This window comes from Calonectris borealis, chromosome 2, assembly GCF_964195595.1.
Source record: "Calonectris borealis chromosome 2, bCalBor7.hap1.2, whole genome shotgun sequence".
NCBI lineage: Eukaryota > Metazoa > Chordata > Aves > Procellariiformes > Procellariidae > Calonectris > Calonectris borealis.
The window spans coordinates 57,980,911-58,002,919 of record NC_134313.1 but is presented as its reverse complement, the minus strand read 5'-3'; the positions used below and the strand labels follow the sequence as shown (position 1 = coordinate 58,002,919).

The window sequence follows — 22,009 nt, the reverse complement described above, 5'->3', positions numbered from 1 at the left end:
CTTTGTTACACCGATTTGACTCCTGCCAGTGCTACAGCAGATAGGAAGGAGAGGTCCTTGCCTTGCCCAGTGCAGAACTTTCATTGTTGAAGTAATTAAGATGTACAGATGAAAACATCTCAGTTGGTATGGAGTTACCAAAAAGGAGAAAACTGTCCTTTATCATCACTACATTTGATATCTTAAATACCAAAAAACAGGCATTCAAAATCTTGGCAACTGGCCAGGCAAATCTGAGGTAGAAAGACACGGTTTAAACTTCAGGGGAAGAAAAATAATCAATGAGTCTCACAAAAAAATGCAGATGCAGAGAGACCTTTCATTCTAGTAGCTCTGTAAAGCGCAGCTGGTTTTGACTTGGCAGTTCAGCTTCTGCACGTTAAAATAGCCGTTCTTTCCACTGTCAGAATTGGCCACGCTCTAGTTTTTGATTTACAGCTGAATCCCCCTGGCCCATTTCCATTATCCTCAGCAGGACTTTGATGGAATTTGAAAATTCACAGCAGTGTAATCACATCGCAGCGCTGCTAGATGGTTAGCATTTTATTAGCTATCATCAAACAAATCGCTAGGCCTGCATCGTAAAGTATCGCTGGGCTTTTGCAGAAATGTATGCTCAGCTCCGGTCAAGCCTGCTATCTAGGAGGAATGTCACCCTTCGGGCAAGGCCTGGCATGAAGCACTGAGATATCCAACCTGCATCTTCGATGCTTTCGGAGATGCCAGTCCTTAACCCAAAGGCATGTGATGTGGTAAGGCTGAGTACAGGATTACGGCTATCTTTTAAATTCCATTTGGAGGTAAAAAAGCAACGAGCTGAACAACAAAATAAATCTTCGCAATTTGCAGCCTGCTTTAGTCCTCTATGCCTGCCATTAACATTTTAATCATTACTCAGACGATCAGATGCAGGCAGCATTGCAATACTTTCCATGTCTTACTAATCCAGTTACAGCTGCTCTGGAAGGCTGTGGCAGGCGGCTTGAAGAGCATGTGAAACTGGCTTTGGATTTTTATCAACTGTATGAACATACAAGGAAGAGGTATGCACAATAGACTCCCGATAAAGGTTTCCAAGGGCAGTATTTTAACCCAAGAATCACTCTACCCAAAAAACTTTTGCTAGCCTTAAACACATCCTTCATCCTTCCCTGTATTTGGGTATCACTTACTTGTCTGAAGACACTGCTGTATGGAGAAATACCCTTCAGGAGACCTGGGTTCAGAGACACCCCTGGGACTAAACTCAATCTGCCAAGTGTCAGGCTTGTCCCAGCGAAAACGCAGCCATGCACTGCGGAGTGGTGTCTAGGAAGAAGTGCAAACAGCTTCTCGCTGTATTCAGTTTTTCCATCTGCAAGACGTATCAAGTGAGCAAATCCCACCACTGCACAGCGCACAGATGAAACCACAAGAACAGCCCTTAGACTGACACTGCCTGAGGCTTCAGCCCAAACGCGCGGGATGCAGGCTGAGGTGCTCTGAAGCCTCGCTTCTGCGGTCAAAAGAATACACATCTCATTCAGGACAGACATAATTTTTGTAAATTCCAATTTTCACTACAGCCCTGTGCAATGAGAAATAGATTATCTCCCCTGTGAGCAACACGATTCTCAGAGAAGATCCTTTTCCTGTTGGTTTGCTGGGATGCCCCCTCCAGAGCTGCGGAGCTGGCCCAGGGGCACGCCTGCTTCCCAAAGCGGCAGCACGATTTTTCAAATCCCAGCCAGGCCCACTACCAAACGAGAGGTCTGTTGTGTTCTTCCTCCCTACCCCACCACCACCACCTTTAATTGTCTGACTTTATTCATTATCTCTGGTACTCTGAAGAGCTTGTCCAAGCCTGGCAATGGACTTCTGCAACAAGAGCTCCAAACGACATCAGACACGGCCGTATGCCACCAGTGATGTACAAGGAGTTTCTGCAAAGGCCTGGGATGTACTCACTCGCAAAGCAAATTTTTGAAAGGGAAGAACGGGAACCAGAGTTGGCCTCCAGAACTGTCCATGTGCTATCATGCACTTTCCCGAGTGAAGGGTACTTGCCAGATGAACAGCAATGCTCCCATTGAATACCGGAACGGAGTTCCCCAAGATCCCAGCACAAACACACGGATGTCGATGCAACTGTGTTTTTAGGGGGAGGATTATTCAGCAGTGTTTCACTTCTTCAGTAGGAACCACCACAGTTCTTTTGGTCATCTGTCCACATGTGAACCTGACGAGAACATTCCTGTCTGCATTTGTTTGTTGCATGCCCTTCTTTAAAATATTACCACGTATTGTGAGTTTAAGTCAGTCGGTATATTACTCCCATAAAGTTAGAGTGGTCTGTGTCAATTCTCCCACAGTAAAACACCCTACACATCATTTCTAATTGCTAGTGTAATTTCAGGCCAATGCTGGTGTTGTGGAGCACGAATTAGCTACAGAATAAGGCTTTTTCCTCTGGTGTGCATTAGAATTAGATTAACTCTAATTCCCTCTACACGTAGGAAGTGCATCGCCTGTTTTCAGAGACATTTTTCTACCCCCAACCAGGTCAATCCTGTTATATTAGAACACAATCCTTACTCCTAGTGTTGCAAGGACTGCATTTGGCACAGGAATTCTTGGCTCTATCATTCTCAGCTCACTAGCTGTTAAATGAAAATAATAATTACTTGATTTTACCATGTAACAGCATTATGAGGATTTAAATCAGTGAAAGTTGTAAAGTGTTCAGACAGTATACAGTGACAAAGAATCATCTAAGTGCCTTGAGAGATAGTCAAGTGCCGAGTTCATTTGTTTGGTATTTATATGCGTCTTCAATACCATCTGTATATTCCTAATGGCTATTTTAAAACAGAAGAATATCTGCTGGCCAGGGCTCTGGCTGCTGGTCTCTGAATGTGTAAAATATCATCTGATCCCTTCTCTCGATTTGTCTTCCTTTTGTCCACACCAGTTAGCAAAATGCGTACAGTGACTGCCCATCTGCTTCACCTCAGAGCTGGATGCGTCCGCAGCCCTGTCCACCCCTCCCGTTCCCAAACGGCCACCGAAGCCAAACGCCTGCTGCCAGGTTTTGGCTCCCTTACCAGTTGTGATTATTCAGCCTGTGGCTTGCTTTCACATGCATCCTGCACACATCCTCCTGTGGCATTAAACTCAGGCACGCGTAGCTGCTCTGCTATCTGCCGTACTTGGAGCCAGGGAACGCAGTCCTGCCATTTTGTAGGCTTCTCTGGAATTAATAAGTTTGCCTGTATTCACTGTGACAGGTCCATTGCTCTCCACCGGATTCCAGCCCACTAACCTTTTAGAGACAAAAAACCCTAATGCCCAAGTTTCAGATGCACCTTCTTTAATACTTTGCTGCATCCCTTCCACTCTCATAGAAAAAAAGAGTATTTCCAGCCCTCCCCCACCCCCGGACTGCAATATTAGTTACGATCTCTCCATCTATCTACTTTTGTCAGAGACCCCAAGCAACACCATGGCCTCACCAAACTATAAAGTACAAAAGCAAGCATAGATGGCCAAAAGTACTTTATCATCCTATCAAAGCGATGTGCCTGGCCAGAGATGAGAGAGGCTGAAGAGCAGCTAATGTTTGTATAGTAGCTAATGTTAACAATAAATTCACTTTCCTAGAGACACTCATATCTTTGTATATGTAATATTATATGAAACCAAAGTCTCTCCTAGCGTGTTTCCAAGATACTTGGCATTATCCTGCTCTCATAACTAGGGCTGCAATCTCAAGCTTCTCATGCTGAGTTGAAGGCATCGAGAGTCACAGCTGCAGCCTGTGAAGAACTTCAGGATGAGTGGACCAGCTGTAGCTTTCCTCCTCTTTCTTCCCCAAACTTGGTTTTCAAATGGATTCACCCAAAGTGCTCTCTTTCATCTGGCAGCTAGAAGGCACTCCACTAACTTCAGTGAAGATTTGACTCCAAGCGTGCAACGGCTTCTCCAAATGTGGGGACTCAAGAGAAGGAACATTATTATCACCTTGAAAGAAAGCAAAACGGTGCTGTAAAGGTGACCTAGTCAGAAAGGGAACTATCTTTCCTTTGTACGTAGTCCAGTGACTGACATGGCATTAAATCAGCTGTAAGGAACAAATCCTTGTTTTATACCGCATTAGCAGCGGGTGGCAGGATTAGCAGTCAGTTAAACTATCTGCTACCCAAGAAATCAAAAAGTGGCCCACGTGGCTGCTGTACATTTACTCACCCAACGCTTACAGACCGTGCTGCTCTTCTGCGACCTGCCAACTCTTTTTTGTGTGTAAAGTTGGCAGGGGAATTATAAAGCGATCTTTACTTATGAAACAGGGGGCTGTGGAGGGAAAGGGAGAACAAAGCAGCTTCCTTCAAAGCTTCCTTCTTTAAAATAACTCTATTAGAATAAAAATAAATAAATAAAACCATAAGGCAAAACAGAAATGCGACTGATGTAGAAAACATAGCCTGTGGGTCAGTACTCCAGCTACCTCAGTTTCTTTGCAACATGACTCAAGAACAGCAGCACTGTAGAATAGATTAAAAAAAAACAACAACAAATTAACACTGCAGCCAACCTAGCCCCAGAATGCCCAGCTTAGCCATTTTTAGTTAATTTTTAACACATTAACACTGTAGCCAACCTAGCCCCAGAATGCCCAACTTTAGCAAATTTTTTTTGGTCAAAAAAAAACCCCAAACCCATACTCTAATTCAAATAGATATGTTTAATCACTGCATCTTACCATACAAAGTGCAAGCTAACCACACTGCCATGCTAGCATGAGAGTGTACGGCAAAGATAACAGCCTTCAATCATTATTAATATCATTTAGAAACTGCTTCCCGACATCAAATTTCCAGCTAATTCTCTGTGTCATTTCTTACACATTTCTTTCCCCTTTCCACAGAAGTTATCAAATTCAGAGCAGTAGCTGAACTGCTGAGAGGAATGGAGGATTTTAAATTGAAATCAAAGAGCAGAATCTCAATCAATTTCTTATGCCCTTGACAGCATGTGGTATGTACGGCTGTGGAGGAAGAACTGCTTAGCCTGGTGACAAAGATGTGAACCTGGTGTTTATTTGCATTCCTTCATCTCAAATTGTGGCTTTTGGGGGCATTGGTGATTCGCTTAAGATGCTGGATTCCTTGTTTTGAACAGCCTCTACAGTTCCAAGTAAGAGCATGATGTCTACAAAAAGCAGCTGCAAATAAGATGGTATCAATCTAGCTGAGTAATAAGATGAGAGGATGAAAGGAGAATCAAGAGGAGCACCTCTCAGGGAGCAGTCTCACACACACACAGATCTCCTTTGGAGTAGCAGCAGATGCCAACAAATGAGCAAAACCCCCCCCCACTGGATGGGGGGGACCCAACAGTGCAAAGCCTGAGGACATCCTCAGAGAGACTTGCTCGTGCTTTACACTACAGTGAAGTGGCTTTTGAGTGCAACAGTGTGGTTACAAGCTGTGTAGAAGCAGTCCAGCCTTTTTGGGACCTCAACGTCAAACAAGGCACTGGCTGATTAAGTCACAGGGAACAACTTTGCTTCAAAAAAGCTGACTCAAGACTGAACACATGGCAAGAAGCAAGACCCCCTTGCTGTGTGACGCAGCTGCCCACCAAAGCAAGCTCCATCACAAAACCAAACACAAAACCCTTGTACAAGGGCTGGACTGTGCTGCAATGCAAAGGAGGGCATTTAATTGGGAAATAGCACCACCTGGTGACTCCTGGTACTAAGAGAGAAGGAAACGGTCCACTTGGCCATACTGGGACAGAAGGACAGGAGAAAGGAGCACTGGCTAAATTGCTCAAGGGTGTTGGGAACCAAGAGCCTGGGTAAGATGGGAAAGAGGACACCATGATGGAGTTACAAGAACAAGACAAGTGGGACAGACAGGGATGGAAAGAAGAAGAGTGCCTGAGCACCTTCCCTTGGAAACACGGGCATCTCCTACCTCAGCAGCCCTGCGTGACAGTGAGTGGTAGCTGCAAACGGATGCCCAGATCCCACACATAAATCACTGTATTAATGTACCATGAAAGGAAAAAACCACCCAAACCTGCAAAGTATCAACAATGTTGTACGCCTCAGAGGGAGGGTTTTTTTTGTTCATTTTTAGGAGATCTATAGCTGTGGGACTTTACTACTGCCCAAACAAGGATCATGCCACTATTTGCTCTCTACTGATCATTGAATCATACGATCCTCTTGACCAAGGCATAACACAGACCAGCAGGTAAACCTACCCTGCCAGATGCCCTGTAAGTGATAAGAAAGCGTATTATCTCACACTCCATGGTATGTTCTCCCATCTCTTCACTCCCACCATCCCAGTTCACCTTAATGACCTCTCCCTGTCACTGGCTTGCTGATTTCCAGCTGAGCACCACCACAGACACTTAAGTACGATCACTTCCATGTTCACCACTTCATTTTTCAGGTGAGGAAAAGAAACAAGGGCCCCGGTTTCCCATGGGAAAATTCCTACTGTGGTGCCACAGATGGGTAGTGGTCACCACTCATCATCCTCCCCCGCCAACGAAGTAGGAACCCAGAGCAAACTTAGCAGATCTCCCCAGCCTGTGAAACCTCAACAGGGAGGAGCTAAATAAAGCCGAAGTAAAACAAAGAAAAATTGCAAGTCCTGCTTTAATGCCCATGGAATTTTACCAAGGGCAGTATCTGATTTTGGTAACTCAAATGGTCAGAGTTTATTTTCTGGACACCTAGGAGACCTTTTAACATCTGCACGCTGCCATCCTTTTCCTACCCACTCTATTTCAAAATATACATGCAGCATAAAAATCCACTTGACGTACTACTCTTCACACAGATAAATTCCTATTTAAAATACAGTAAAAATCTGTGTGAATAATATCTGCTTAGGAATTCCGATAATTGGCCCTGAACTTGAAAAATTAAGTAAGGGATAAGTGTTAAGGAAGTAACTTACAAGTCACTGTACCTCTCATATTGTCAATGATGATGAGTATCGATTGCAGGGGCTGTTATCTCTATAGGCCATATGCACACCCACCAGCATAACAATCTGGTTAAATATCATTCATCACCCTTGTGCAATACAGTGATCAGAGAAACTAAATTCAATTTTCAGACTAAATACATAAATAACCTGAGGCTTTCATAGTTCAGTAAACACGTTAGGCAACAGCACTCTGACAAATGTTGGTTTTTAGTACAGTTTGGCAGCAAAATACTGAATAAACAATTCTGTGTGATTCTTTCCAAACCAAGTTCTTTTTCTAAGTGAACCTTCCCCACATATATCTGTAGCAGCTGAAACTTTCAAAATAATTGTATGACGAGGAAATAATCTTTGACCTGAATTGCCGTTTGACACAAGTTTCTTTTCATACTCCAGCACCCTGTCTCTTCTGTTGTCAAATCCTACCATTAGGGGCCACAATATCAAAATAGAGACTTGGTAGTGTCACTTACTAAATATGAAGAAAAAAAGACTTTATATCCCTGTCCCCACATAGAAGATATCCAAAATCTTCCTGCCAGTCTGGAATTGATAATCCAAACCAAACTTTATAGTTTCATATTACAGATTGCCTACAAATCCCAACAAAGTAATTTTCTTTTATTAAATGAAGCCAGTGGCTCAACTATATGCACATCAACTAGGTACAGCATTTGAGGAAATGGCTCTTGGTGTTCCGTTTACTATTTCGGTAACATAAAAACTGTTCAGCGGCTGCCTGAAAAATTTGTAAGAGGGCTGAATCACCTTCAAATTTGCCCATCCAAGCTCACCAAGCAACTCAATTCAACGTTCAGACATTCCCCTCCCAATTTGTAACTACCTCAGCTGCAACTTATTATTGCATTTCATACCAAAGAGGAAGAAAAAAGCCACATAAATTATGAGTGCCAACTGAAACACCAGCTGAAATCTTGAGTCCTGGAGAAAAGAAAGCCTGATCCCTTCTCTCTTGCAGCAACAGGCGACAGAGAGGAAGGAGGCAGAGTTTCAGGGGGCAGCTACATAAAGACATTTCCCCTAACAAATGGGAAGCAGCCTCATGGCCCCGGATCTTTGCTCCGAGTTAGCGGAGCCCTAGTACAGGGTATGTCACCTACCAACACCCAGAGGCAAACAACTCTTCCTTGCCTCTCCGCTGGCCGAAGGCGGCCAGACACCAGCATCCTCCAGCGGTTCGGGAAATGCCATGCCAGCAGGACAGGGGCTAAGGATTTCGTTAGTGGTTTTATTGCCAAAAACTCTGCCTCTGCTTATCAGTTCATTTTTAGCCCATACAGCAACATGTAAAATCAGCAGTCTCTGATGCCCATCGAAGGCAGTCTCCTTTTATCAGCAGCATAAAGGTCAGCCCGCTGCTAACGGCATCTTCTTTACTCAGGCTGTCCTTACAATTTGCCATTCCACCCGCAGCCTTTGGAAACCTGCATTCATTACCCTTCCAGACACATTACAACGCGTGCCTTCCCCCGGGGCATCGGGGGAAGGGGGTGAGTTAACATTTACTGGCATTTGCCATTATTTGTTATCTACAGTTAAATGTAGATAACATGTAGATGTAGATAATGTACATCTAAATGGACATTAAATGGCATCAAGGAGAGGTCTAAAATCCTTGAAACTGAGGCTTTTCATGTCCTGAATTGATGTGCAGGACTGGGAGTGGACATTCAGAGGCTTGCGTAAAACTAAATCTCTGTTAGAAAATTTTTCACCAAACCATCATGTTTAATTAACTTAGATTAATAGTTCATTTCACCTATTGCCTGGATCTCCCTAATACAGTAAACATCACCCCTTATTTTAAACAGCGTCATATAAGGACCCACCTGGTGCTTTCCCCTCTGTCACCCATGCAAGTAAACAGAAGAGAGAACAGCAAGCACAGTATAATAAAACCCAGGGCTGAGTTTTTCACCTGTGGATTTACTGTCTGCTGCTGTGAACTTACTGAGAGTAAAGCCACCTGCACCGAACAGGCTCATAAATGGAAGCCATTATCAGCGCAAGGCCGTATCCCTTAGGCAGTTGACTTCTTGAACGTTTTCACCTCCTGTTGATTTCAGCAGGAATGAAACTCAGCAGCTCCTAAAGCTGGTGCCACTACTGCCAGGGAATTCAACTTTTTAGGGAAAAGCCCTTTAAACGAGCAGGAACAGATTTTGTTGCTGTTACTGTTAAGGCACTCTTCCTCTCTCCACCACAAAAATAACTGGTAAATAAGTACCTAACTTACAACTGACTCTCAGAAGAAAGTTTTCATTCACCTGGCCAATTTTTCTCATCTTCACTCAGAAATAGGGATCCAGAAATGGTCAAAAGCATACGGACTTTGCAAATCTCAGCTGAAAACATGCTGAGAGCATTTCAAATGGCAATGCTAAACCACGAAGTTTAGTACATTTAAGGATATCTCCTCAAGGGACAAGAACAGCTGGGCTAGAAGAAGAGCCGATTTGACCTTTCCCTCCAAAGCAGGAAGAGACTGAGCCAGACAGAGGGTACTGAGGAGTCCCACTCAGGACTTGGTGGGACTTGTTTGGGTGCTAAACACGCTTTCTGTGTTGCAGCCTGAGTGTTTGGGACCGTGTGGGACTGAGTCCAAAGCTCCTGCAGACCCCAGACACGGCAGAACAACAGGTGCTGGGATTTGGGACAACATCTCAAGCAGCCCATGAGGTCCTACCAGATCTTCCCTTTCAGTTACCAGATCTGCAACAGAGCGTTCTTTACTGGTCAAAAGATACAGCTTAATGTAATGCAATGTAAACAACAATTTTGCAGGTTCAGCTGGACAAAAGTGTTTTGAAATATAAATGAAACAACACTAACTAAAACAAAGTTACAGCTTTAAAAGAAAAAAAAAAAGGAAACTGAAGGCTAAAACCAAGGGAGAGGTGGCAGGGTTTTTTCACCCCAGCTTATTATTTTGTATGTATTAATTCCCTCACTGTTTTGCTCGGTGTGGTTTTCTGTTTCCTTATTCTCAGCTTCTCTTCTCCTTGCTCCTGCTCCGACTTTACCCCCTGTGTTCCTCATTCCCTCCCACCGCTGCCCCACAACGCTCCTCTAATGCTTTCCCTCGGTCTCTCAGTTTCGGTCCTCCACTTCCCCCTCCTCCGTTAGTCTCTTTCTTTATCACTTTGTTCCTCCAAATCTCCTCTGCACCAACTTTTATACCCCTTTTTCTACTGGTCATCACTTAAACTATCCCTGAAAAACTTTTAGGCTGTAGGGCTGCCACCCTCCTTCAGACAAACTTTCTTAATTTTGACTTATTCTGCAAGTGCCAAAGGTTCGTTCTCTCTCTTTCTCCACGCCAGCCTAAAGGAGAAGGGAAACCTGGCCACGAAACTCTGGATCAACTTAATTGCCTGGTCAAATAAAGCACCATCTCCAACGAGCCTACCAGATGCTGAAAACCAAGCAGAGGTAAAACTGAGCTACTTTATCTGCTTTTCATGTTAAATGACAGGAATCACTCAGGAGCTGTGTTATCTCAAATACTTAATTTACATAAACTTTTCATCTTTGTCTTCCACACAGCACTGCGTTCAGCTGTGTATTAAAATATATACTGAGCTTTAAGCTTGGGATTCAAATTAGCCCATTCAGCAAAGGCTGAATGATGTACCCTGATACACTGCTGAAGCGGGATTACCCCAATGCTTAGAATTCAAGACGTGCTTAAGGACACTATTCAAATTAGGACTTCAGTAACATAATCTTAAATCAGCATTTATGTTATTTGGTTCTATACAACTGCCATTTTTGTCACTTCAAACGTGCCCCAACTGTCTGTCTAATGCCTAGGCATGCACTTTCTCTTTTCAAGAACATCCTGCAGGAAAAAAAATAAAGAAAAATATCCAAGGGGGGGAATACCAAAGGACAGAATAATTGACTCTGAAGCCTATTCACACAAACTACACTCTGCTGCTGGAGTCATAACAGTTGAAGACATTAAATGTGGGGGACAATGCTTAATTCCTTCACTGACATTCAAGTAAAATAAGACAAAAACAGTGTCTCTCTTTTGACGAGCGATATCTTCAAAAAAAAAGAAAAATGCTCACTTAAGGGATAACGTAAGAGAAAACCTTGTTTGTAGCACATTCAAGAACTGAATATCCTAAAAGTGAGGTTGTCTGCATAGCATAGCAAAGGTTGAAGTCAGTGTGGATTATGCACCAAGAAGGACTTCTGGCCTAAATGTGGTTGGAAGCTTCCTGTTCACATCAGCTTTAACAACACATATTGCAAATGTTGATTTTATGACTCTTAAAAAAGACTCACTTATATTTAGTACGCTAAGGAAAAAAGAGCGGGGGGGGGGGCAGATAATGGGCTTCCTATCCAATAAAGGCATTCTTTCTCATTTCCCAAATCCCTCCAGGAATTAACCAATGGCCAGATTTATCCAGCCAGAAAGTGGAAATGTGCCCTTACAGACTGGTAGTGGTGTGTGTCAGTCAGAGGTGTTTTTTAAATTAACAAAGACTGTCTTAAGCAAACAAACATAGTATTTGCTTCCACAGATGGCAGAAGCTGCTTGAGATTAAAATTGTGACTGCGCATGGACAAACGCCTCAAATTTTTCAGTTCTAATATTCTTCTAACTCCTAAACTACTAACCATAGCGATAATGTACTTTCTCCCCCTTAAATCAAGTAGTTAAAAATGAATTAAAGTCCCAAGAGCCAAACTGAGCTTTGGTGTGACTCCACACCACATTCAAGGGAGTCCTCTCGGGGATGCCTTTCACATCAGTCTTTGGGAAGCCCAGTGGTCCCTACGACAGCTTCTCTGTGTTGGTGCACACCAGATGTTGACCAAATACCTAAGGATTCCTCCTCTGTCGCTGAATTGCCAGCATCAGCCTCACAAACAAGAAGTGGCCACGTCTGGAGAACACACAGGAACAGCAATCCTGGAGACAAGGTACCAGCTACTGATTACAAGCATAAGATAGAGAAGGTTAAATCTACTCCAATGTCCGCTGTATCTCACAGGTCACCAGTGAGCATGGGAGGACATGCAAATGGCTTCAGACATCTCATCGGTCAGAAGCACAGATTTGCTAATGAACCATTAGATCCTATCGACACTTACTAAGTTTTGTTTGCTGCAGAATTAAATGGGCCAAAAAAATTAATTTTTCAAAATTAAACCCCCTTTAGGAACCTCTTTAACTCACTTTGGTTCTGTAGACAGGCTTTAAAGCAAAGAAAAATCTGCCTCAGAGAGTCCCTAACTGTAGGTGAATTCCTGCAAGAGGCTGATACTTATCATTTTAAAAGATTGCCCTTGCAGTTTTTTATAGTCCCCTGCAGCTGTGCCCGGCAGAGGCTGACCAGTCCAACCGGGACACCCGATGACGTCTGCAGCATCCTGTCGCTCTGCTGACAAAGGAGGAAACAATAACTCGGGGACACAAAGTATTTAGTAGCTGGATTTCATGCACATGTACTTCCACATGTTGCCCAAATAAGAACTTACTCTGTCCAAAACAAAAAGTGCAAAGCTGTAACTGCTCTACCCTCTCCTCCAAGAAATATAAAAACCACACACTAACTAGCATTTATGTTTAAAAATAGCCAGGCGAAAATAAAAAGCGTTTGTTCCACTGCCTGTTGTTCAGCTTCCACAAGCAGCCCTGAGAGGCTGGAGACTGTAAATCAAACCACTGGCATTTGCTTACACAAGGCTGTGCTCCGAGCTGGCCTCCCATCCACCTCCGCTGGCGGCTTTCTAAAGCTTGGATTTGTCTTCTTGCGGTGGTGTTCAAAACTGCAAGCATTCATGGGAAGGTTGTATAAGATGTTTCAGAAGAAAATTGAAATGTCTGCCTTTCCTGGCGTATTACAGGTTAAGTTGAGATGGAATTTAAGAAATTTCCATTCACCTTGACCCTTACGCCGTTACCCAGTCTCTACAAGGTAGGTGGAGAGAAGAAAGACATCTCTGTGAGAATAAAACCATCTTTTATTCTCATTTACTTCGGAAGTGTGTGCCCCATGGCAGCTCTCACGCACCTTCTGGTGAGGGGCTGCAGAGTTATACCCACACGAGCTGCCCGTAGGCTGCCAATGCAAGTTAGTGGGGGGCACGACAAGCCCCCACAAGGAGCAGAGCACTGAAGGCTTGCTCTGCCCTGTCCAAAAACTGTGGGATGATCTAACCCATCGGTGTCATTAGCACTGGATGGAGGTAGGATTTTTTTTTTTTTAGTATTTTATAATGCAGCCAATTATCCAAAGGAAGTGGAGGGGGGAAAAATAAACCAGCTAACATCTGCTGTAAAGGTTAGTAGGCTAAGCATTTAGAAATACCAGGCCATGTAAACTTGAAGGAAAAGACCAGGCTGCACACTAGCTCATAGTGGCTTTCAAAGGGAAAGCCCATCAGAGCAAGAAACTTCAGGAGAGATGGGAAGTGGCAAGCACTCCTCTTCCTCCTCCCCCAGCAGGCAGGGCCACTGCCTGGGCTGCCCAAGGACGAGCTGTTCCCTCCTGTGTCTTCGTGCCACAGAAAGTTCCAGGGATGCCAGAGTGACCCACAGCTGGGAGCTTCGGCCATGCCCTCTGTGCCAGCAGCCGTGGGCCTGGCTCACCCACCGGGCTGCAGAGCTGGTGGGGAGCAGCTGAAGCCACGACCCAGAGTAGGAAGCACTCGGCTATTAGCCTGCTTGCCAGCATCCACGGCAGGGGCGAGGAAACCGAGGAGCAGAAGAGGGAATAGATACTTATTGACCTGACACACACCGCCAGCTCTGGAGACAGCAAATGATCGTTGCCCTGAAAATGAGATCCTTGGCGCTCCCAGCTTTACAGATGAGCTCCGTAAAAGAACAAGACCAACCCTGAGAAAGACTGAAATGCCTGGTGGACACGCTACCTAATTTAGCCAGGGCAAATGCATTTGTTCCCTTCAACGTCAGGATCCAGTAGACCAGATCAGATGAACCCACCCAGTTTCCTACCACATTTCCCGACCCTTTTGGAGGGTACCTCTGTGTATCCATCCATGTGCTGAGCATTCGGCTGGGCCCAGAAGCGACTTGAGGCAAACATGAGCAGAGGAAGCCCCAGACCTCCAGATGGAGGTGGAAATGATGGCAAGGCAGTCAAACCACAACTCCAAATTACAGCCCCCCATCAACGGAGGTTGATGAGCCACTGAAGCTGAGGAGGAACAAGTTGCCCTGCACTCAACAGCTTGTCTTCTGAGGCAGCACCTGAACCGTGGGGAAGGTGGGGTCAACAGTGCAACCCTGCCAAAGCCAGCTGTGTTCCATTTCAACGCACCCCTCTCTCTTCCCCCTCAAAACCAAGGCGTAGGAAATGAAGAAAATGGTGCCTGCCCTGATCTCATCTGAAGAGGGATGCAGCCAGGAAATACATGACCAAGAACAGTCCCCGGAGGGTCTAACAGCCCTGAAGACTGGGCAAAGGGCATTTGGAAGAAGGAGTAGAAGGGAGGCAAAAGAAAAAGTGGGTGTTTGAGAGCAACCGGAGCAGAGCTGTGGCTCGAGCCTCCCTGTAAATGCTTCTCTCAACAAGGAGAGAAATTTTAGAAAGAATACGTCTACCGAGCCTGTATAGTTGCAGTCTGCAGCACCCACATACCCAGCCCAGACACAACTCAACACTAGCAAAATTTACCAGCACTGTAATTTATAAACACTACCGTATGCAAAAGCCCGGCAAGTTCAGAGGCCTTTGCCCGTGACCAGCTCAGCTCATGCCTATTTTGCCACTTCCTTAAACTGCACTCGAACTGCAACACACCCTATCAATAAGGCAAATTACCGCCTTAGAAACAAGTCGTACCATCAACCAGAGTCTCAGAAAACATACTTTAAATGTAAATAGAAATTGGCCTTTTAATATGGCTTGACTTAAGCCAGTTAAAAGGAATTGTCTGATGAGAACGAGAGGGTTTTTCTTTTCCCCGCACATTTCTTGCATGCAGAGTTTCTGGTTGCTTCACATAGTCTGCCTCAGCACTACTTCACCGAGTAGGGCTAAAACTGCATTCATCCGTGTTAAAAAAACTGAGTTTATTACCAATTCAACTTCCTTATTTTGGTAGAAAGAAAGAATTTACTTTTTCCTCAGAATTCCTGTAAAACAAGAAGTTTCACAATTTTTCAGCCAATACTAAGAAATCAAAAAGAGGGACTGAAGCAAGGGGTTGGCGAAAAAAAAACCACCCCAAAATTGGTAACAAAAGCAATAAATACAATTTGAGAGACAGTAAAACTACAGCCTGCATATGATTTCTGGATGATAGCCACAGCACGGTCTCATTCAACAGCCCAGTTATAAGCAGCAGCTGGGACCTGAGAGCTGGTTATCAGCGGATCGGAGCCGATCACCTGCAGCAACAGGCACCAGCCACAGGGTATGCTTTTGCTGCCCAGTTGATTAGTAGTAACAAGCTTCCCCTTCAGAGGCTTTGCAGCTACTGAAAGCAAAACTTGCTTGAAGTCCTGCGTTCTGCTGCTTCAGAAATGCAGTTTGGTTGTGCTGCTGGAAACGAAAGCAGAATGTGGCCTCTGCGCTCATCTTTTCCTAGAAGGATGTTCTGGTCGTAACCCAGCCTACTCACTTGTCTAAGCAATCCCACCCAAAACTTTTGGAAGATACGAGTAAATAAAAAAGTTTCGTAGATATGTCAGGAAAACAGTAAGGCCAAGGTCAATATGAAATCCCGAATTCTGTTAAATTCTGAGACATTGTTTACCTACATATTTACCGTCTACATTGCAAAAATCCGATTGTAGCCATTTTATAAATTAATAGGAAAAGGCTAGTTTAGGCTTCTGAACATACTTGTTTATTGACAAGACAAAAGGCATTTCTCACTTGGTATGTAACTGGATTTTTATGCAATATTTTTCAAAAACCCAAAATCACCAGTCCCAGTCTCCTTCAGTTCTTTTGAACTGTTCTTTTGAATGGCAAAGCAGGGCAATGGACTACGGAAGTGCTATCTGCACACATTAAGTGCAAACTTCAGAGTATCCTTCACCAAGGAAGAACATCAAGAAAACCATTTCCCAAGGAAATGAGGCATATGTAGTCACGCTAACCGTGTGTCTGGCTGTCTGCCTTTCAGTTCCCCGTGGACTTAAAATCATTGTCCAGTTTTACACGTGATTTGATGTTTCACTACAATGCAAAGAAATAAGTGGCTAGGAGCGAGACACAGATGAGGACTCCTTTGATGGAAAGGTTGCAATGATGGACACTTCACACCAGTGACTCCACAAGAGAGACAGCCATGCAAAGTCATGATTCAAAAACTTCTCTCATGATAGAGCTACTTGTTTACATAACAAAACGTGAATGAGTAAGTATATGATGATGAACAATTAACACGGAGGGAAAAAAAAAATATAGCTTGTCAGTCTCTGTTCTTCTCTCAGACGGATATTTTGTGGAGAAAATTTTACATTTACCCCATCAGTACAATTTTCTTCTTTTCGCGACGACCTTTGTTGTCTGCACTACTCTGGTCCCTCTTGTTCTGTTTTAGGCTACAGCACTGCAGCTGTTGATGCATGCACAGCTTCTGCACCTGTGTAGTCTTACTGTCTTCCGTAGGATGCTCATCTTAACATGTAGATTCCCTTGCACATATCTAGTGAAAAGAAAGGTCCTTAACTGGTCCAACCCATCCAGGGATGCATTTTTGTTTTTAACAGCAGTGTTCCTATTTGGGTTGGAACATCTAGGCACTAAGAGCATTAATAACAACAAACATTTTAGAGTCAAAAGAGAAATAAAATCTTTGTCTTTTATAAACACCAACACAAACTAAAAGATCCTCAGTCATACACCTTCAGTATAATAGCTAATTAAAGAAGAAGAGTGGGTACTTAAGCTTTGCACAGAAAGGTCTGACACATGTATGCATATGCTCTGCTACAAGAATTTGTTCTACATCCAGCAGAATCCAGAGTGTTACATTATCCTGACATGAAGATAGGAAAACCAGAGAGATTTTCTTCTTAAGAGAACTATTATCATATTCCCAATTACTTTGAATATCAAACAATTCTGAGCTCAATTCCACAGCCTGCATGTGCAGATGTTGCACACCGCGGTGCACGACACCGTCAAAGGTAATAAACTGTTCTCCATACCTAGCAACTGGGATTCAGTTGTGGAGAAACCCCTGAGGAAACCTCCTTCTCCTCCACAGATGAAGTGTCACTCTTTCTACAAATGTAGGGCTTACCAGCTTCAGACAGTATTTTCAGACTACTGCTAGCAGAATGCATGCCAGCAAGTGACTTCTTATGAGCCAGAAAATGGAAACACAAACAGGAGGGTGAAGAAATGAAGTCTCAGGCAAGAAAGATGTAGGCACTATGTTTGGAAAAAACTTTCTACACTAAGAGAAGTTAAGCTCTGGGACATAACCCTGGGGAGAAGATAAACCTTCATCGTGAGTTTTTCAGGAAGACCGAGACAAACATATGTCAGGAAAGTTATAAGGGGAGCTTTAGGGCCAAGGGATGACCTCTGAGCCTCTTCCAATCCTAACTCCTTTGGTCCTGTGATGAACAGTCACAACATAAAAATGTAATAAACAAAAACAAAAGGAAAGGAGTAATGGAGGTCACTTAAGATGGTAGTTAGCAAGCCACCTCCCAAAATCTCTCTGAAGGGCTGTCAAAGTTTCCTCAGGAAGTGACAAAGACAAGAAACTTTGCCTTAGTCCTAAACCTGGCAATCTCTTCTGCGGTTGCCACACACAATTATGTCAGGACTTGGCAGAGGGTTGTAAATCGCTCCTCCAGCCTGCATAAAGAAAATGTCGGGAGCCAAGGCACATGGCACTCGGCAGCCACAGCCAAATTAGGAAACCTGGCAGCTGCACGCCCGGCCACACTTCGGCACCGAAGCACGGCTCAGGAACACAGCGGCCCCCCTCCACCCCTCTCTCCTTCACCCCCTCAAGAGGGTGCCTGCTCGGGACAGAAACATGGCGCAGGTCAAATGGGAGCTGCACTTCATTTCACCGCATAAACTGAGCTGCAGCCAAAACTTGCTCAGCCCCAGAAGCAGGTGGCCCAAGAGACTAGGAAGAGTGTGGGGTGACAAGCCAGGACATGGAGCAGATGCTCAAGTGTTTGCACTTATGAACACCTTCCACATGCAGATACCTCACTGCCCAGCAGTGATAATTTACCAGGGGAAGTAGTTTAGGAGCAGGCTTGAGGCCACTTGCATGGCAACATACTCAAGAGAGCTATTAAAATTGTACCTCCGTAGCACTGACATCTAAGGCTGTGAGGCACTGAACAATTAAGGCAGGCATCCTGTTCCTGCCAGCCCACCAGCGAGCTGGAACCATCTCTCTTCTAAGAGCACTGCCTCCTCAAACTCATGAATAACAAAGCTTCGCCATCAACAAAGCCTGCCTTCCAAACTGACTCACACCTAGCCTTGAGCTGCCCCAGATTTCCTCTCCGTCGTTCTCTTGCTGGTGTCTCCTTCAACATCTACAAACCCCACAACCATCCCCTTGTTGTGCACTACTCCAGGCTGCTCCAAATCGCTCCCATCACACCCACAGAGAGTTTTAAAAACTCCAAGATACTCTGGAGGAGGAGGAAGTGAAATGCAGATAGCATAAGCCTAACATAACTGGGATTTGGGTGAAAATTACAGGCCTCCTGGCAATGCGGGGTTACATCCAGGAGCTGATAACTTACTTCCCATCTCTACTGCAATGGCTCCAGGCCAAATAGTGGCCCTGGAGTACTGCGCTAGCTTATAGGGCTGGCAGCACAGAGCACAGCTCTGCTTTCTCTATTCCCCTCAGTCTTCACCTTCCCATCTAGACCTTCTACAGCCAAACGGGGCTTCAGGGCTTGTGGCTTTGCAAACGTTGCACCAGCTGCAATTTTTCCTCATTGGGGAATTCTGAGCTGGCAGAAATAGCCCAAGCCCAGGCCCTTTGCACAGCTGAGGGCCATAGACTGTCAGTGATCCTCCTGTCCCATTTAGAGGCGCAGCCCAGGGCTTTATTTGGAAGTGCAGAGGGATACAGGTTTTATCCTTATTTCTAACAAGGATAGTAACTCATCTTGGGACTTGGACGTGCCAGACTTGACTGATTATCAGGGGATCCACTAGATACAATACAGATTAACCTACCAGCTCTAGGACCTACTGAAAAGACAACTGTCAAGATTACTTTTGGTAGACCTGAAAATGTACTTTTGAGTTGCGATCTAGCTTTCAAGCACATCAGAAGATTAATGCCTGCATTTGTTCACACGGACAGGTATGGAGTTTCCCTGTTCTGGAAATCTGTCTGAGCTTCCCGAGGGTATCTGTCATATGAAGGATTCCTGTCTTTTGGGAAAACAGAGTGTCAACCTCCATGGTAAATGAGATGTCTATGACCAGAAGCAGATGGTTTTCTAGGATTATACCCTATTAAAACTCAGGAAGGAACATCTCACTAACTACTAGGCGACTGTAACTACAGACACTTACATCCTCCTAAGTGTTCCCACTGCCACCCTATCATTTTAATGAATCTACAGAGTAATTGCATACTCCTAGTAATACAGAGCTGCTTTACAGATTTCTTTTCCTGTCTTAAAAGAAGTAAACAATCTAGGAGGTTGCAAAACCTCCAGTACATTTTAATGTTACAAAACAGCAGTAAATAATGGGCAAGAAGAATGTCATTCCACAAGACACTTCATCTCTATAAAATTACAGGGTTTTCTGCTGGGGAAGAAAAAGACACATCGACATATTCTACCACAGACTCCTCACGTTTGTATAAACCACATTTATTTTGTCTCTATGCCATTCTGAAAGTTGAAGGCAGGAATTCTAACTGAGAAAGGAGGAATGGTCACTGCCAAATACTTTGGGTTGAACTCTCCAGTGCCCTGGCACCACGTCCTGGCACTTACTCCAGGGCAAGGTACCCACTCCTGCTGGGGTAAGTGTCAACACAAATCAGAGAGAACTGGAGTGGCTGTATTTGTTTGTTTTTTAAATGTTCAACTCACTTGTACTGTGTGAAAGACAAGTCACACTAAAACGCCCTTGCTCATATGGCTTTTCTGAATGTTTATGGAGATATGGACCTAAAAGCAGCCTAAATCCCACCTGGTAATTTGAGATGTTTGATTTTAAAAAAAAACCTCCGTAGTGACGCTCTGCTAGTGACTGTCAGAAGAGGTGGCTCCGTTCTCCCAGCGGTGTTTGTAACAAGCGCATTTCGCTGCGAGGTTCCCTGCGTGCAGGGCAGAGAGGGGGCAGGCGGAGCCAAACTGCAAAGCTAAGCACATTGCTGCTCCAGATGTGAAACGCACACACGGGTTCGCCAAAAAGCAAAAGAAGAAAAAGCAATGGCAGAAAGGACATTCCTTTCTGGAGGGAGCCGAGCGAAAGGAGCTCTGAATAAACCCAGGCAAGTGATTAAACACAGCACCGACACAGCACATCGGTGACACGGGGCCGAGGCGCTCGGGAGAAGGAGACACCCGAAATAACGTCTCGGGGCGGGCAGCGCGCTGCCGCTTCCCTCCGTTTCGCTTCCCACCATTGTTGCAGGGGCTCGGTGCGGTGACAAGACCGTAAAGGCTGCCGCGGGGATGGCAGGCAGCAAAACCCTCCCGGGCGCCTTTCGGGGCTCCGGCACCGGGGGGAGATCCGCCGCGGGTCCACCACTGCCTCCCGCGGCCGGGGACAGGCGGCTCCCCGGCGGCGACGTCCCCCGCTTGGGGGGGGAGGCACCCCCCAAAGAGAGCCCCTCACTCCCCCTCGCGCCTCAACCCGTTACGCCCTTCTCACTCTTAAAAAGTTCAGAAACAAGACAAAAACAAATTAAAAAAAAAACCACCGAAGCCTCCCCCCGCCCCCCCGGTGCGCGGCTGCCAAGTCTCGGCGTGGAGGAATTCGCCGCGGCCGAGCCCCCCCGCCCGGGACGGGGAGACGCGGCGCCCTCCGGAGGGGGGGGGGGGTTGGACGTGTTCCCCTTTTTAGCGAGCACCCCACCTCCCTCAGCCCCCACCTGCGGGGGGGGAGGGAAGAAAGGGGGGAAGCGACCCCCCGGTCCCCTCTACTCACTCCAAGCAGACACACTTTCAGCTCGCGTATCGCCATCATCTGCCCGGGGCCCGGCCGCTCCGCATCCCCCGCCGCGCCGCCGCCGCTCCGCACTGCCCCGCCGCGGCGCGGCACAGCCCCCGCCGGGGCCGGCCCCCCCGCCGCCGCTGCTGCCGCCGCCGCCGCCGCCGGCGGTCACATGGGCGCGGCCCCGGCCCCGCCTCGGCGCTGCCCGCCCGCAGCCCCCCGGCTCCCCGGCGTCGCGGGTCCCGACTGCGATGAGAGCTGAGGCAGGCAGAGGGGGTTTGTTGGTTGGGGGAGTGAATCTGCTGGGTGCTGCAAACCGCGCCTTGACGCTGCGTTCTGGAGCGGGCTGGTCGGCGGGGAGGTGCGGTGTAAGTATTTGCTGTGGTGGGAAAAATAAGAAAATAAGAGGCTGTTGTGCACGGCTGTTGTGCATCCTGCACGGGACTGCGCATCTGCTTAGTCCTACGCACCATGTGCTGGTCCAGACACAGGATCCGGACTGCTTCGGTTGTGAACGATCTGAATCCATCTACCTTTTTTTTTTTTATTTAGTTTGATTTACTATGTGCAGAAAACATTTAAAAGAGTAACTCCATTTTTACTCAATCCTAGTAATATGTACCCATTTTTGATTAAAGCAGTCAACCTCGGGTTGACAGCAGGGCTGCACCCCACACATCAAAAAGTTATGCTAAATACTACATTGCAGCTAATGTTAGGACCAGTCCACTAAAATCTATGAGGGGGATGCGTAACCACTCTGCTCTGTTCTCGGTAGCCAAAGTCCTAGAATTTAAGGAGAAGAGTCGCATGCTATAATCCTGGGAAAGCAGAAGAGCATCGTCTGTCATGTACCTTAAGTCATAGCCTCTGTTTTAC

At 45.6% G+C, this 22,009-nt stretch overlaps 1 protein-coding gene across 3 annotated transcripts in view; it reads right to left on the bottom strand.

The window, feature by feature from the left end:
• The window catches only part of RAB31 (RAB31, member RAS oncogene family), a 71,883-nt gene extending 50,656 nt beyond the window's left edge, over positions 1 to 21,227 (bottom strand). The window contains exon 1 of one of the 3 annotated variants that reach the window (XM_075142095.1): positions 21,125 to 21,227. In XM_075142095.1, coding sequence (XP_074998196.1) covers positions 21,125 to 21,163 — 39 coding nt within the window. In that variant the 5' untranslated portion in view covers positions 21,164 to 21,227. The remainder of the gene's footprint in view (positions 1 to 21,124) is intronic. The other 2 variants (XM_075142093.1, XM_075142094.1) reach the window with 2 other exon arrangements.
• Positions 21,228 to 22,009: the final 782 nt, after the last annotated feature.